General features: G+C 58.3%; 1 protein-coding gene across 3 annotated transcripts in view; it reads right to left on the bottom strand.

Annotated features, from left to right (window-relative positions):
• Positions 1-131: 131 nt before the first annotated feature.
• The window catches only part of Deptor (DEP domain containing MTOR-interacting protein), a 24,766-nt gene continuing 7,523 nt past the window's right edge, over positions 132-17,374 (bottom strand). The window contains exons 4-9 of one of the 3 annotated variants that reach the window (XM_005381914.2): positions 15,914-16,092; positions 12,440-12,625; positions 11,652-11,786; positions 10,493-10,563; positions 9,671-9,775; positions 132-414 (exon numbers count right to left, since the gene is read on the bottom strand). In XM_005381914.2, the coding sequence (XP_005381971.1) occupies positions 286-414; positions 9,671-9,775; positions 10,493-10,563; positions 11,652-11,786; positions 12,440-12,625; positions 15,914-16,092 (805 nt within the window). In that variant the 3' untranslated portion in view covers positions 132-285. Of the gene's footprint in view, positions 415-8,974; positions 9,543-9,670; positions 9,776-10,492; positions 10,564-11,651; positions 11,787-12,439; positions 12,626-15,913; positions 16,093-17,374 lie in introns of those variants that run through there. The other 2 variants (XM_005381915.2, XM_013512835.1) reach the window with 2 other exon arrangements.

Genomic DNA, 17,374 nt, shown 5'->3' with positions numbered 1-17,374 from the left:
ATTTTCTACACTGACTTTTCCTCTATTTTTGAGGCAGGGTCTCACTATGTAGCTCAGGCTGAGTTTGAACTCTCCAAAACCCTCCTGCCTCAGCCTCCTGAGTGCTGCGATGGCGTGCGCCACTGCGCCCGGCTCATTTATGCTTTTATTTTTTAAGGGTGTTCCCCGACTCTTTCTCATTCGCACAGTGTAGGAAACGCGACCTAAGACGCGCGTGCGCGGAGGCAAGCTGGGCGCGTGTAGGACCCCGTGGCGGGGCGTCTGTCTCCTGCGGGCCGCGGGGATTCAGCACTCCAGCTCCTCCATGACCTCCATGACGACGGTGCGCGGGCCCGTGAGGATGAGGCTGCTCACGGTGCGGTAGTCCACGTGCAGCACGTTGAGCCCGTTCACGGACACCACGAACTGGCGCACCTGCGGCGACAGAAGCAGACACGGTGGCCGCACGGAGCGCCACGCACGCACGCACGCACGCACGGAGCACCACGCACGCACGCACGCACGCACGCACCCACGGACCACCACGCACGCACGCACGCACGCACCCACGGACCACCACGCACGCACGCACGCACGCACGGGGACATCTGAGACAGGGTCTTGCTATGTAGCCCAGGCTGTAGCCTCGAACTCACGGCGATTCTCCTGCCTCAACCTCCCAAGTGCTAGGATGACAGGCGTGCGCCACCACCCTGGGCTGTTTTGCTTTTTCTGTGTTTGTGGTATGGGGGATTGAAGCTAGGGAGCACCAAGCTACTTCCCCAATGCTTTTTATTTTTATTCTGTGCCAGGGTCTTGCTAACTTGCCCCAGTTGGCCTTGAACTCATGATCCTCCTGCTTCAGCCTCCCAACTAGTTAGGATTACAGATGTGCACCACCCTCACCTGGCTAGGTAACTTCATTCTTAAAATATCCAGCCAAACCCAGCTTCCAGCTCAAGTTCGGTAACTTCCAGAAAGCAGAAGCACTTTATTTGGAAGATGGTATAACAGTAAAAGCACCTGCTCTATGAGACAGGGGGTTACTGTTTAGTCCAGGCTGGCCTTGAACTCACTATGTAGCCCAGGCTGGCCTGGAATTCACAGCTATCCTCCTGCCTCAGCCTCTGTACTGCTGGGATTACAGGCGTGTATGCCACCATGCCCAGCAAAAGCACTTATATTAGTGTTCCACAAATTGGGCTTAAATTCCAACTCAGAACGTATCAGTTTAAACTAGGGCATTAATTCATTAACTTAAATATAGGGTCTCACTATGTAGCCCAGGTTGGTCTTGAACTTTAAGCAAACCTGCCTCAGCCTCCAGAGTGCTGGGATTACAGGTGTGCACTACCACACCCCACTGGGTTATTTTCTGTGTCACTTAACAGCCGCAAAATACACACATTTAGACACCCACTTCAAAGTTTTTCCTTAGATAAAGCCAAAAAAAAAAAAACAAAAACAAAAACCTTCAAAATAGCAGACTGATATCCCAGTTTTATTTTTAGAGTCAGGCTGCTGGGAAAGACGTCATCTCAGCCTCAGCAACTGCTGCGCTCCCGGCAGTGCCAACATCCTGTTGCTAAAAGTGTACAGAAGGACCCAGCACTGCAGGTCTTCCTGGGGGATGGATTGGTCAGGACACGCTTTCGATCGGCACCTGCGGTACTCTGCACTCTGCACGTCAACACACAGTCACGGTGAGCACAGGAAGTGCACCCTGGGAAAGTGCTTCTCAGAGCAGGTGACTACTTAGGAACATTATTTCCTCCTCCTCCAGCAGGGGTGGGTGTGTGCAATGCCATCACAGGTGGGCGTGAGCATTGAGGCCAGGCTGCAAGGCTGCTCTCCTGCTTATAATGGTATTTACTGTATGTGCTGTTGGAGATTAGGTTGTGCGTTAGCTCTCTGGAACACAACTTGGAGGAGGAAAGACCGGATGGGGCTCACGGCTTCCGGGTGTCAGTCCATGGCTTTTGCCCAAGCAGGCGGGAACATCCTGGCGGACAGCAGAGAGGAGGAAAGCCACTCGCCTCAGCGCGGAAAGGAAGTGGGAGCGAGGGGAGAGGAAAGAGCTGAGAAGAGAGGGCCAAGGGGCAGCCCAGGCACCCACTCCCCCTCACGGGGCCTCCTACCGGCCCATGTGTCGAAGGATCAACCCACTCGGCACCTAGGACTCAGCTACCATGCAGACAGCACCCTCTGACCCCGCCACCTTCCTCAGCCCCACCTTCAGACAGGAGTCTCCTGGGGAGCATGGGGCTTCGAGCTCTGACCCTAGGGTGCAAGTGCCTCACATCCCTAGTCCCGCGAGAAGGGACAGGATGGAGCTCACAGAGACGCAGGGGTGACAGGCGGCTGAAACCAGGCAGCACCCAGCATGTCCCAAGGGGAGGGTGTGTCGGCCACATCTCCTGCCTCTGCTTCCTTCACCTACACCAGCCCTGGCTGTGCGCTGACCCTGGGGTCTGTCTCCGCTGTCCTTCCGCTCCCAAACAAGAAAGGGCTGAACAGAATCGCCCAGAAGATTCTAGCAGGAAATGTTTGGTTAGAGAGAAAATTTCAAAGACAGAATCAAAAGGAGAAAAAAGACAGACATAAATAGCAGGGCATGGTGGCCCGCAGCGCAGGTGTCATCCCGGCACTCGGGAGGCTGAGGCAGGATGATTGTCAGGAGTCCAAGAGGCCAGCCTGGGCTACATGTCAAGACTTTGTCTCAAAAAACAAAACAAAGGAACACGGAGAGACATAAACAGACACAGCAAATAATCAGGCAGGGTCCTGAGTAGTCAGGTGAAGCCCGCCCAGCTCAACGACACAGAAAGCAGAAGCGAGTTGCTAAGTAGGAAGCCGGGGTACGGGTCTTAATCCGACAGATGCCCGGATGTGTCCCGAGACCACAACTGGGCCGCTCTCCGGTCCTGGCCAGGAGCCCCACCCACCGCCCCTCATTTGCATCAGTGACGCGCCTTCCCTTCCGGGGGTCAGCCATTTGCATCAGTGACGCGCCTTCCCTTCCGGGGGTCAGCCGGATGTGCGAACGCGCGTGCGCACGGGGCCGCCTGACTGTACTGATCCCCGCGCTCCAGGCAGACGCCAAGGACGACGCCTTGGTTTTCGTTCAGTGCTCCTTGCCTGACATCCATCTGGTTTCTACAACCGCATGTTGCTCTTTTAGACATCAGAACTACCAAGGACGGGAACCTGTGAACCGCCTACGGTGCAAGTAGCTCAGTGGTAACAAGCACGAGGCCCGGATCTCAGCCCGGACACAAACCTGCTGCCTCCCCTCCCACGCCGTGGGCGCCATCGGTCGAGTGGCAAAGCCACACCACGGCCAGAGCCTCTGCCAGCCAGGACGCCAGAGAGCAAAGACGCCCGGCGTCAGCACAGCAAAGCAAGACTACTACCAAGAGCAACTGAAGTGGCTGAGATCTAGAACCCAGAAAAAAAACGCTGTAACACGTTCTGAGCGCGCCTCCTTTCACCTGGCTCCAAATCAGACAGCGTCTCCTAAGGCGGCCAGAGCAGGAGGGGACCGGCGCACGCCCTGGGGAGAGTGCAGTCTCCTCCCTTGCACGCCTTTGTGCAAGCCTGCTTGCCTGACCACCCACCCCTTGGTCTGTCTGGGCCACCATAGTAAATACGGCACCACAGAGGCGGCAGTTCACAGACAACACATGCTTGCTGCTCCTGTCTCATTCATTCACTCATCTATTCATTCATTTATTTGTTGAGACAAGACCTCACTGTGTAGCCCAGGCTGGCCTTGAACACTTGGTGATTCTCCTGCCTCAGCCTCCCAAGTGCTGGGATGACAGGTGTGCACCACCATGCCTGGGTCTTTTAGGTTTGTTGTTCTCCCGTGTCTTGAGGCTGGGAAGTCTGAGGTCACACTGTCGTGTGAGGACTGCTTCCTGCTTCCTCACAGATGGCAGCTTCTACCGGGCCTGTCACCGAGGGAGGGGGGGAGGGGTCGCTGCAGGCCACTGTGACGAGGGCACGGACCCCACTCACGAGGGGTCTGCCCGGACCACACCGTTCCTCGCTCCTGGCACCATCGCCAGGTCACGGTTCTGAACCTGAGTGAGTTGGGAGAGGACCCCGGCATCCAGGCCACACAGCAGGCCACGTCCCGGCCACAGCTGCAGGTGCACACAATCACGACCGAAATGAGGAGCGGGAGGTTCTGGAGTCTCTGTCTCTGTGGGCGGGTGGGAGGCAGGTGTCCAGTGAGGGACAAGGTGCAGAGGCCACCGCACTCAGGGCCGGCGCTCTGCACCCGCCCGCGGAGCCTGGCTTCCCCACAGCTCAGGGGAGTCTGCAGGAAGGTTACCGCCAGAGACACTTTCGTTTCTCCTTCCTCTTTCCCCTGCGTGAATTTTCCCCCTCAACATAAGGGAGGAGCCGAGTTCCCCGGTCACACTTGTCCTCCACCTGTAAAACCAGTGGGAGGAAATTACATTTTTTAGGGCTGCTGTGGCTTAGACTGAACACGTCACCCCGAAGTCTCACGTGTTGGGAGGTGTGAGCTGGCAGGGTGTGTTCCTGTCCCGGGCTGCTCTCCTCTCTCTCCGCTTCCTGGCTTTCCCGCTGAGCACTTCCACCACGCTGCTTCTGCCTTGGACCCCGCTGACCACGAACTGAACCTTCGCAGACTCTGAGGTAAAATAACCCTGTCCTCCTTCAGGTTTCGGGAGTCAGGTATTTTCCCAGCAAAAAGAGAACATTCTACAGTGTTCAAAGACTCAACCCATCAGGAAGACAGAAAAATTAAAAGTGGGCCAGGCGTGGTAGAGCACACCTGTCATCCCAGCACTCGGGAGGCTGAGGCAGGAGGATCACCAAATGTTCAAGGCCAGCCTGAACTACATAGTGAGACCCTGTCTCCAAAAAAAAAGAAAAGAGAGAAAGAAAAAATAAAATGTATATGTGCATAACAAAAAGTCCCATATTCCATGTAGCAAACCTCTCAGAATTTAAGGGGTAAATAGGCAAGTCGGCAATAAACGTTGAGAGTGTTCCATCCAAGTTTCCATAAAGGACACGGGAGCAAGGCAGAGTCATCTTACAGAGATACACACGTGGAGCATGACCGCAGGTCCGCGCCAGACACGCGCGTGGTGCCGGGATACAGTGCGACCCGTCTGTACGAGCTCACACTGAGCCGATCGATGAGTCCCGGTCTCTGTCTCCTTGGCAGTGGACACCCCAGCAGTGCGCGGTGCAGACCGGCAGCCGCGTGGAACTGTGCACTCCACACGGGGCGCACGACGCCTTCCAGCGGCCACCCTCGGACCCGCTGGGGCTGAGTGCGAGAAGCCCGGCTCTTCACACGTCTGTAAACTGAGCACCAGGTCCGCTGAGGGCATCACATCGCAGCATCGCTGCCCGGCCTGCAATCCCAGAGGACGCTGGAGAAGTCGGGCTTCGGCTCCCTCCTCTCCCGCTGCGGGGACTACGGTCGGTGCCCGGAAGGCCGACTCGGGTTCCGGTTCAGGTGACACAAAGAGCTGTCAGATCACGTGCCATTCACTCAGGAAAAATGAGAAAGAAACTTTAAAGAGTGACGAGAGAACTGGCTCCAATCTAAGGGAACCCACGAAGGAGCCTCCAGAGGCCCGACAGGCAGAGTGCAAAGCGATAGAGTGGCCACAGGGCCAGAGAGCCGGAAGCCGGTGGCTCGCTGGGGAGCCGAACTCCTTCCACCCTCCGGACGCTCGGGACACACAGTCACTGCCTTCACGAGGGGACCGCGGAGGGCTCAGAGCTGCTGTAGAGGCTGAGTTCCCTCTTGAGGTTTGATGTGGAACAGCCAGAGAGCGGAGCCCTGTTCTTAGGGGAAAGGATGAAGGAAAAGCTAAGGACGCCTGTGGCTGTCTGCGGGCGCCCTCCTCTCCAGGCAGCTCCAGGACCCCGGGGGCAGGAGCAGGGACGCACACGGCTTCTTCCTCCAGAGTGGTATCCCCGCGGAACACATGGCACAGGGGGCCCGGAAGGAGAGGCAGCCGTGCCCCACGATGACACCACCGCCGCAGCGCTGTGGAGCAGCAGGAGGGCGCTTCTGCTTCCCCTGAGGGACTCAGAGTCCTGCGCTCTGCACACCACGCCCCGTCCATGCCCGAGGCCACCTGGCGAGTTTCACGGCCAGCCTCGTCCTTCGTCCTCTCTGACTCAATCACAGGGGACTGCCACGCTGAGCAGGAGGGGGCGGGACGAGGCCCCACTTAGGTCACAAGGTTGGGAGGAAACCTTGCTCCCTGGAGATTCTCTCTGGAGATGTGGATTAGGCCCACAGAGGCGCTGTGACTCACAGTGAGGGTCACGTGGCCTTCCCACGGGCCGCTCCTGGTTGCTATGGGAACACTTCTGATGTCCGCTTGCATGAAGGACACTCTGCTCCCAAAGCTGTAGGAAGTGTTCAGCTGCTGAAGAGCAGCACATGCCAGTGATAACCAAAGGTTCTGTGGCATTTTCTACCACCGCAGAGAAGAAACTCATCACCTGAGGCCGATTCTCTTTCACACTCCTACACCCTATCCACAGTGGCTTCCTCTGTGGACACAGGAAGTTCCGCCATAACATCTCCCCTGTGGACACAGGAAGTTCCACCATAACATCTCCCCTGTGGACACAAGAAGTTCTGCCATAGTATCTCCTCTGTGGGCACAGGAAGTTCCGCCATAACATCCTATGACGGAGGGGGTCTCAGCAGCAGGGGATACATTCTCAACATATATGTCATCCCAAAAGGTGCCACAAGGTTGCTTTCTCCCAAGACCCCAAATTCTTTTCTCCATAAGAACCTTGCACCCAATTATCTTAGCTGGGCATGGTGGCGCACGCGTGTAATCCCAGCACTCGGTAGGGTGAGGCAGGAGGATCACTGTGAGTTTGAGACCAGCTTAGGCTACAAAGTGAGCTCGAGGCCAGTTTGAACCGCATAGTGAGACTCTGTCTCAAAAAAAAAAAAAAAAAAAGAACCTTGCACCCAATTATCTGTCTGACCTTAAATATTTATTATTGACCAAGATTCTGATATACTTTTTCCCTAGATGATGCTAAAAATAAAAAATGAACCTTCCAAAGATTTTACATGACTGGTTACTAAGTTGTAGCACATTAAGGTTGGTTCATCAGACAACGGATCACGCGATAGCCTTGTGTTCACAAACACCGTGCATTTTCCACACGACCGCATGCACAGGGGCCTGTAATCCCTGCAGGGGCCGTCGCTAGTGTGCAGTGACGTTACCTAACCCTGAAAATGAGCCACGCGTCCCTCTTATTTCTCCTCCAGAACAGTGGTGCTCGGACAGGGGCCGAGAACCGTGTGTGTGTGTGTGTGTGTGTGTGTGTGTGTGTGTGTGTGTGTGAGATGTGCTGGGGGTAAAGAGAAAAGGTTAGGAACAGGGGGCCCCGTTTGGGAGGGGTGAATCCGACCAAGCACCCTTCTGCTCCTTTGCCAGATGGCCCTGGAGTAGTTGCTCACCCACCCTCCCTCTGGTGACCAGGACGTGGTCAGGTTAGAGGAGATGATACATATTAAGCAAGCAGCACAGCATCCTGAAAAGACACTACAAAAACTGGCTGCTTCTGGCCAGGTGTGGTAGGGCACGCTGGAGCACACCTGTAATCCCAGCACTCGGGAGGCTGAGGCAGGAGGATGGCCTCGAGGTCAAGGCCAGCCTGGGCTACACAGGAGTTCAAGGCCAGTCTGGACTACATAGTGAGATCCTGTCTTAAAAAAGAAGAAAAGGTCCCTCCTCCCTGTGTGACCAGACGCTGAGTGACACTAAGTGTCTCCCTGCCGGCCGCCTCCCACACCTGCAGTGTTTACTTTAGAAGCTAAACCACGGCGCTCCGAGCATGGCCAAACTCTCCACCAGCTCTCCCAGACCGTGACTGAGGTCTCGCTATCTCGGGGAAGCTGAGAGTTCAAGGCCTCCCTGCGCTACACCGTGAGTTCGAGGGGCCCTGCCTCAAAACACCACAGAGCAAAGATGCAGGAGCAGACGCCGATCTCTCGCACGCAGGGCGGCGGTGCCCTTGGCCACCCTGACCAGAAGACGGAGGGGCTGAGTCCCGCGGCCCCTGCCGCACCACGCAGCCGGACACATGTGGCGGCTACAAAGGCGGCTTTGTGCTCCGGGAGCCGGGGCGGCTCTGCACTTGTCACCCAGCAGGAGCGTAAACATCCCGCTTGGCAGTGGGGAGGCAGCGCAAGTCTCACCGCTGTCCTTGCCCAGGACCGACGGGGGACTCGCTGGGACCCGCTCAGCCGGGCCCCGGGGACCGGGCACTGGGCACAGCCGGCGCTCCAGGTGACCCGGTGCCCAGGGAGTTGAGAAACCCGGCACGGGCACCACTTCAAGTCCTCCGTGCTCTTGTTTGTGCTCACTGTACACAAAGGACAGTGTTCGGGCCCAGGACCCCGAGCGGAACTCGCCGCCCGGAACAGCTGGAATACTTTGCTTTGCTTTGTGGTTTTTTTTTTTTTTGACACAAGGTCTCACTGTGTAGCCCAGGCTGGGCTTGCACTCGTGGCAGTCCTCCTGCCTCAGCTTCCTAGGTGCTGGGATCACAGATGTGGCCTCCACACCTGGCTTTCGGCAGCTGTTTTAGGCCATGAGGTGACCCTGGGAACAGAGGCTGATCACAGTGAGAAGGAAGTCGTCGATCAAAATCAGAGACACAGCTCTGAGCCGCCTCCTTCCGGCTCTCAAGACCACAGAGACGCACACGCGCGCCCACTGTCTCCGGCACGGGGAATAAAGTTAGCCGGTTTAGATGGCACCGTGGGGCACACCTGTGACCCAGCACTCTGGAGGCTGAGGCAGGAGGATCACCTCATGTTTGAGGCCAGCCTGGGCTCTACAGAGAGACCCTGTCTCAAAAAAAAGCCAGACACAGTGGTGCACACCTATAATCCCAGCACTCAGGAGGCTGAGGCAGGGGGATCACTATGAGCATGAGGTCACCCTGGGCTACAGAGTAAGACCCTGTCTCACAAAACAAAACAAAACAACAAAACACCCCCCAAAAATGAGGGGGGTGGTAAAAGGCTTGTTCTGACTCAGACAGTTCCTTGTTCTGACTCAGAGAGTTCCGCTTCTACATAAACAGCGCAGCAAGAATTGAACAGGGAAAAGGGGCCCAGAAGGCCCAGGCCCGTGCACTCATCCCAGCAGGAAGCACGAGAAGCCAGGGGACTGGAGGCCGGAGCGGCACTTCGCACAGGATTTCGTTTTCCCTACCAGGAGAGCAGCCTCGTGGAGGGCCCAGCCACCTCGTTCCTGCCGGCACTCGGGGCAGGGAGGCGGCTGCCCTGCACCCAGGCCAAGGCGTTCATCTGCTGGCCTGTGAGCCAGCCCAGGCAAACCAACTGCTAGGGACAGCATTCAGGTCACTCTGCAGCACACGAAGGGTCGTGCAGTTCATCCAGGATTGAAGGTTTTCTGCTGGGCGTGGTGGCGCATGCCTGTCATCCCAGCACTCAGGAGGCTGAGGCGGGAGGATTATCTCAAGGTCATGGCCTGGGCTGCATAGAGAATCCCTGTCTCAGGAAGCAAACAAATAGAAAGGGAACCCAAGGAAAGGGTTCGCATCCTAAGAATCCAGCCAACGAATCCAGCCAACGGAGCCGAGGACCGGAGAGAGGACCAAGGAGAGAGGGGAGCCCCGGTACCTTCATCCCCGCGGCGGCCGCAGGCCCGCTGGGGTCCACGGCTTGGATGTGGCACGGCTTACTTCCTCGCACCACGAAGCCCCAGCCCACGGCGTCGCCCACGATCTGGAGGAAGAGCACAGTCAGCGGCGCGGGAGGAGGCGGGGACGGGACCGACCCTACTTGCATCCACACCCGGGCGCGGGGCGGGGCCGGGACTCACACAGGAGCGCTCGCTCCCCAGACCCAGTTTCTTCCCCCGGTGCATTCTTTTCCCCTGGGTCCAAATGACGCACGATATTCTGACACGGGGTCTCGCTGCGCATTCCAGGCTGACCATGAACTCAGAGCAACTCTCCCGCCTCAGCCTCCCGAGTGCCTGGATGACGGGTGTGCACCACTACGCTCAGCTCAAAGGGTCCATTTTGGATCTAGCTATGTCCCCGAGGCCTAGGATAACACAGTGAGAGGCTCACAGTGGGAAATGCGGTCATGGCCTCTTGAAACACAATTTTCTTGAGCAAGGAAATGAAGTGAGAAAGTACCAGAGGGCACAGTATAGAGTGGAGGCCGAGGCAGGACTGTTGGGAACCAACGCTGCCGCCTTCCCTGCGTCACCGGGCCGGGCGGTTACCGCGCACAGGCCCCGGGCGCGGGTCGCTTTTCTTATGTGTTTATTTTTGGGTTTGGGACACAGGGTCGCACTATGCACTTCAGGTTGGTCTCAAACTCGCCGCGCAGCTCGGGTCACGGCCAGCCAGGGCCACACAGCGGGGCCGGGCTCAAACCCAGCAAGGCCACACCGGCCCGCCGCTCCCCCGCACCTCCCCCGAGCCCGCCTACCGTGAACGTCTTCCGGGCGTAGGGCGCCCCAGGGGTCAGCAGCTCCTCCGAGGTGACAGGCCTCTTCAGCACTGGGGACAGACATAGTCAGCGACCACCGCCCCCGCCAGGCCCCCGAGGACACAGCGAGGGCAAACAGCAGCAAACTCCCGACCCCAGGTCCCAGTGACGAGGAGAAAGAGAAAACGCATTTCTGGAGTTGTTTTTTGAGACAGGGTCTCGCTATGTAGTTCAGGCTGGCCTGAAACTTGCAGCGATCCTCCTGCCTCAGCCTCCCTGCAGCTGGGATAACAAGCGTGCACCACTGCGCATAGCTTATGAAAAATACAGAAAAAATTTTAAAAGGGAAGAAGAGGAGCGGGGTGAAGAGGAGGGTTTTCTAATTCTGCCCTTCTTTCCTCTGGATCTAGACGCCTTCTCGCCTCAGAGACCGAAGCAACCGGAGCTCCAGGGCAGTGGTCGGGTTCCCCACGCAGGGCCGTAAGCCCCACCCCTGACTAGGGCGCCCCCTTTCCCCGCTGGGCCAAGGAGGCCCGCAGGCTGGGCCGCACCCCGCACATCCGGGCTCTGGCACACGCATGCGCACTAGGCTGGCGTGACCCACGCTACACTCACTCACTCACTCACTCGCCACGAGAACGTGCCTCGGCTCCTTCTGACACTCACTTCGTATTCGAGAAAGCAGGCTTAGAAAAGTCAGTTCGTTGCCAGGTATGGCGGCACATGCCTGTCATCCCCGCGCTCAGGAGGCTGAGGCAGGAGGATCACCGAGAGTGCAAGGCCGGTTTCACAGGAAACGATTTTCCCCTGGCCTGGGCAGAGAGGTGGTTTGTGGAGGACTCAGGCACATTTCCTTTACTGTGCACTTTGCTTCCATTATTATTACATCGTGCAATTTGCTTCTGCTGTTACTATTTTTGGTTTCGTTGAGATAGCCTTGCTGTGCCACCCAGGCTGGCCTTGAACTTGCAGTGATCCTCCTGCCTCAGCCTCCTAAGTGCTGGGACGGGCCTCCTCGTGGGCACCAATGTGCAGCAGCTGCTCAGTATGTGGGGATGGGCACGCTGGGCTGCACCCCAGACAGGGGTCCCCACGGCCTCCCCCCCTCCTCACCCTTCAGCAGGACCTCAGCCTGCCTCAGCCTCCCGCCCGCACTCACCGGACTTGGGGTTGCACAGCACAGGGGGGCTGCTGCTCAGGGTTGGGCTGCTGCTAAAGTAGCCGCTGCTGCCGCCGCTGCTCAGGCTACTCCTGCGCCCCGCAGAGGACACCTTGATCTCCTTGCTGGGGCTCACTGCGGGAGGGGCACAGTCAGCAGGCGCCTGAGGCTGAGGCAGGAGGATCTCAAGCGCCAGCCCTGCCTGCACAACTTAACAAGACTCAGTGTCAAGTGAAGGACCCTGCAGTCCGCAGGGTGAGTGCGACGGTGAGGTCCACTCAGGACCCCCAACCCTCCAGGCCGCACCGCAGCTGTCGGGAGGCTGAGGCGGGTGGACTGCAAGTTCGAGTCCTGCCTGGGCCGCAGAGAGACCCTGTCTCTAGAGACAAATACTGTTGCTTGTGGGTCCATCGTCGCTGCCGAGTGACCTTGAGACATGCTGACCTCCTGCGTGGGGAGTCACTGTCCCCGGCTTCTGCCGCCCCGAGATGGCGGGCGCCTCTCCCTGGACACAGCAGCCCGCATGAGGGACCCTGACCCCCGTCTCTGTCGCCCTGGGCTGGACACGGCCTCCCTGAGGGCAGCCCAGCCGCTTCTCCTTAATTCCCGGCTTCCTCTGGGGCCAGGACCCTCGCCCAGCACTTTTCCTTCCGTTCAGCACCCAGTCACCGCTGCAGTGCATCCTCCTGCCTCAGCCTCTCGAGCAGCTGTGATCCCGGCTGGCGCCCTGCTCTGCCCTTCTCCCAAGCCCCCAGACCCCGAGCCCCGCACCCCACGCCCGGGCGTACCTGACATGAAGCTGGTGGCCTTGCGGGCGTCGTGGCCCTGCCTGCGTGGGCAGAAGGGGCTGTCGTGCGTGTCGGGGGCGCCCGGGGTCGTCTCGCTGAGCAGCTCCATCAGCCTCCGGCGCCGGCGGAAGTTGGTGCGGAACTGGTAGAGCAGGTTGCTGTCCACAAACGGGCGCCTGCCGGACACTGCGGGGAGACGCCGGTGAGCGCCACGCCAGCCACGGGGCACAGGCTCCCGGGAGACCTCGGCTCCCAGAGTGACACACACCCGAAAACTGTGTGAGCCAGCAGGGCATGGCAGGCACACCTGTCATCCAGCACTCTGGAGGCTGAGGCAGGAGGATCACCACAAGATCTAGTTCCAGGCCATCCTTGGCTACATAGGGAGACCGTGTCTCAAAAAGCCAATCAATCAATAAATACAGAAAAAGGGCACAATCTGAGGGGCAGGGTGACGGTTTGCTGGTGACTCCAGAACCACGAAGTCGGCCCGGGATAGAGCACAGCGGCACAAGCGCCTGCCCGGCAAGCACAAGGTCCTGAGTTCGAGTCCCAGTAACAACAACAATATAAAAGAACCTCGGATTGGTTCCAGGTGTTCCCATCTCAGAGGCCAGGGCTGCCTGGTACCTGGCACGGCACGGTGTGGGCACGGGGAGTGCGTCCAGTCACGGAGGAAGCACGAGGGGCTTCACAGCCCCGGCTGCACCCCAGCTGCAGCCCTGCCTCACACCGTCGCTCGAGGTCACCTCCTGCCGTCAGGACCTCTTGGGGCCTTGGGTGAGCTTAGCACGAACAGACGCAAAACTGGGAGCTAGGGCGGGCATGGGGGCACACGCCTGTCATCCTAGCACTCGGGAGGCTGAGGCGGGAGGATCGCTGTGCTTTGGGGCCAGCCTACACTACACAGTGAGACCAGGTCTCAAAAAAAAAGGCCTTTATGCTCAGTGCACTACAGGTCTGCTTCCCTTCAGCCCGGCTGACACCAGCACACCCGCACCCCAGCCCCGCCCGTCCCAGCTGCCCGCCCCTCCGGCCACACCGCCCGGGGCTGTGTTTATGTTTCCTCTACTTTGGACTCGGCTGTAATAAAAGGGAGGTCAGAGCCAAGGCATAGGCGCACACGCAAAGCACGGTGAAAACAGTCCCAGAAACTACACCAAGAAAGTAAAAAATTAAGCCGGGCGTGGTGCCGCACCTGTCTCCCCAGCTCGCCGGGAGGCTGAGGCAGGAGTTCAAGGCCAGCCTGGGCCACTTAGCAACTTAATGAGACCCTGTGTCACAGTTTTAAAAAGTACAATTTTAAAAGGCTAAGACTGTGGGTTCAGTCACCAGTACCATGAAAGAAAGAAAGAAGAAAGAGAGGAAGAAAGGAGGGAGGGAGATTGAGCGCTGAAAACACTCCAAATATTAAACACTGAGAACAGAACGAGAAACATGATCTGTTCCTACTCAGAGCTTGTCGTGTGAGGTCAGGTGACGGTGCCAGCTGCGGCCACCTCCACATGCCCCTCTAGGGAACGAGAAGGCCTACTGGCCCAGGGACTGTTGTGAACAGCAGAAGGACGGGCAGAAAGAGGCTGAGGCAGGAGGATCTCTGAGTTCAAGGCCACCCTGAGCTACAGAGCGAGCCTGCCTCGTCACCTGCCCAGCCCCTGTCCTACGGTTTCCTGGGTTTCTGGGAGCCGAGTCTCCGGTCATCTGAGGGTGCTGCCTCCCCTCTGCTGTTGTCTGTCATTTACTTTGTTCCTTAATTTATTTATGCGCTGGACTTCTCAAATCTGCTTCTTTTGTTTGCTTCAGAACAGAAATATTAGCAAGGGCTGTGGGTCGCTTCCCTGAGGAGAGGGCGCCCTGCAAGCCCCAAGCCGCTCGGGCAGAACTGCAGGCCCGGCCGGCTTTGCTCCCCATTACCCCTGTCGGGAGCAGCTCGAAATCACCTGGCCTCCTCTGCTGCCGGCAGCCATGACCGCGACACTGCCACGCAGGTCGCTGCCCACAGCCTCAGCCGCTGCGGCCCTGAGCTGCGGGAAGAGCCGGGTGTTTCCCAGGCTAGGTGGGGCCTGAAAGCTGAGCCTTCATCTGCAGAGCTGGGAACTGAACTCAGGGTTTTCAATTTTTTATTTTTAGACAGGGTCTTGCTAAGTGGCTAAGTTCCCCAGGTGGGGCTCAAACTTGCCATCCTCCTGCCTCAGCCTCCCAGAGCGCGGGATGACCCCCTCACCGTCAGTGTGGTGCTTCCACCTGGGTCCGACCCCGCCTCCCCTCCCCGCCCGCCCGGCTGTCCTCCCTCCCTCCAGGCCTGCCAGCCTTCTTGCACTCTGCACAGATGGCAAAGCCGGGCTTCTCTTTCAGCTCAGCGAGGCTGAGAAGAAATGAGAGCGCTGGGGCAGAGGCGGGAGGCGGGAGACACGGGAGCTCCACAAACACCGGCAGCCCCAGCTACGGGGAGGCTGAGGCAGGAGGATCACAGCTCGGGCCACAGCTCAGTGGGAAAACGATCGTGGCTTCTGTCCCCAGTGTCCCCGAGAGGGGAAAAGGAACGGAGAAGAGGAGGTGAGCGCTGCTGAGGACCGCAGCCCGCCCCCGTGTCTCTGTCCTCCCACGTTGCAGCCTCGAGGACAAGAACAGGACGCAGCGGCCGTCCTGCACCCCACTGTGTCACAGCCGCTCGGGACCTCATGCGGGGCCCTCAGAGTCAGAACGGGAGTCTAGTTACAAACTGAAAGACCGGAGGAGCTCAAAGCCAGGCTGGCGGCGCGCCCCGTGAGCACAGTCCTCGGCAGGCTGAGGCAGGAGGATCGCTGAGTTCAGGCAGGCCAGCCTGGGCTACACAGCGAGACACCGTCTCAAATAAAACTACAAAATAAAAAATAAAATCTCTGGAGTATTTGGCCCAGTGCCTGATACACGGTAAACATCAGTATGTGAAGAGGCTGGACAAATATGCGCGTTTGTGTGAATGTGCTCGGGCCCACGCTGTCCTTACACGGAGCTGTGCAGGCTCCCGGCCGCCTGGGCTTTGGAGGGAGCTGCTATTCACACTGCTGCCTCTATCCGGGACCGCCAGACCCACAGGCCTTCAGGCCTGACCTAGAGGCGACTTTCTTTACTGTTCAACCGCTGCCTTTAATTATTAGCCAGCCTATTGGAGCGGAGCCTAAGACAACAGCTGGTGCTGAGCCTGTGCCTTCACACACGGGAAGAGCCTGTGTGAGCTGCTGAGCTGCACAACTATGTGTGCCCGGAAAACACAGCCCCCAAAACACACAGTACTTCACCAGACACGGAGGATACACCTATGATCCCTGCACTCGGGAGGCTGAGGCAGGATCGCTGTGAGTTCAAGGCCAGCCTGCGTTACATAGCAAGACGTTGCTGCAAAAAAACAAAAACAGAGACAGAGAGAGAGAGAAGGGAGAAAGCCAGCCCCTGCGATGCTCGTTACGCGGTGGCGCTGACCGCTGCACTCACCGTGCTGGATGATGCCCTGATCCATGAGCCGCCGGCACAGCTGCTCGCCCTCCTTCCGGGTGGTGGCCTCGCCCTCCTGCACCAGCCAGTCCAGGAGCTCGGACGCCACGAAGGTGCGCTCGTACCTGACGCCCTCTTCCTCGCGGGGCTGCAGGAGGGAGCTGTCGGGGCTCATCAGCCTGGGGACAGGGAGAGGGCACCGCAGGGCGGTGAGACCACGGGGCAGCAGGAGTGTCCGGGGCAACCCTGCAAGACTCTGCTGCCAAAACCCGCGAGCTGTGGGTCCTCCCAGCATCGAGGAGCGCGGGGAGTGCCCGCTGTCCAAGGACGCCCCGGGGTGGGGCGTAGCCAGGCACAGTGCCGGCCTTGGCCCTTGAAGCCCAGGTCTGACCCAGCACCAGGAAGAAAACAAAAGGAAAGCTGTTACACAATCGGGCACCATGGCCCACACCTGCAATCCCAGCACTTGGGAGGCTGAGGCAGGAGGGTCGCCGTTATGGTTTGTGTCTACATGCCACCCCAAATCCTCATGCAGTCCTGGGGCAGGCTTCTAGATTTTTGATTGATCCATAGTCCAATGCTGGGATTATGGTGTGAGTGCCACACCTGCCCTGGGGCGGGTAGACTGCATACAGTGTAAGGCAGGGAAAGAGGCTGCTTGCCACCACTCCTCCCTTTTGCTCTGGTTGCTTTGGCTATCTTCTGCCACCATGAACTGGTGCCCTCTGCCATGTGCCACCCTGCCTTGTAGCCAGCCGTGTATGGACTGAAACCTCCACAAACTGTGAGCTAAATAAACCTTTCCTTCCTTGATTCTGGGTGTCAGGTATTTTGACTCAGTGAGGAGAGAAAAGTAACCAGGATAGCTGCTGAGAGTTCCAGGCCAGCCTGGGCTACACAGTGAGTTCAGGACCAGCTAAACTACACAGTGAGACCCTGCCTCAAAAAATCACACACACACACACACACACACACACACACACACCCAGACAGAGAGAGGGAGACAGACACAGCTTTAAAGGAAAGTCACCTGCTCATACAATGAAGAGTTATTTTCGTGATCACCCACTACTTGTCTCTGATACCTAAAACTTCACTCACCCACGTCTGGGCAGGGCTGCTCTGTGCGGGTGTGAGTTCCGCCCTCGTGAGAGCGAAGAGAAAACGAGGCAGAGCAGGGCGGTGCAGAGAGAGCACGTGCGGCGGAGGGGGAGGGGTGCGGACCGAGCCGGGAGGAGGCCGCGGCCCCAGCAAAGCAGGGAGCCCGACCCTGCCTCGCAGAGCACACGGAACGTCAGCCCAGCAGAGTAAAGCCTTCGTTTTCGGACATAAAACTCGTCTTTAACAAAATAAAGCACAAAGAGTTTTCATGGGCTTGAGTTTAGCCAAGCATTCTTAGACTCCACCCCGCGTGCAGATGGCGAAGGGCGCGGCTGCTGGCGGGGGACAGGACGGACGGGC

The sequence above is a fragment of the Chinchilla lanigera genome, unplaced genomic scaffold (genome assembly GCF_000276665.1).
Source record: "Chinchilla lanigera isolate Chin_1 unplaced genomic scaffold, ChiLan1.0 scaffold00016, whole genome shotgun sequence".
In the NCBI taxonomy this organism is placed as follows: domain Eukaryota; kingdom Metazoa; phylum Chordata; class Mammalia; order Rodentia; family Chinchillidae; genus Chinchilla; species Chinchilla lanigera.
The sequence above is the reverse complement of the archived record's forward strand: the minus strand, read 5'-3'. Positions and strand labels throughout refer to the sequence as shown.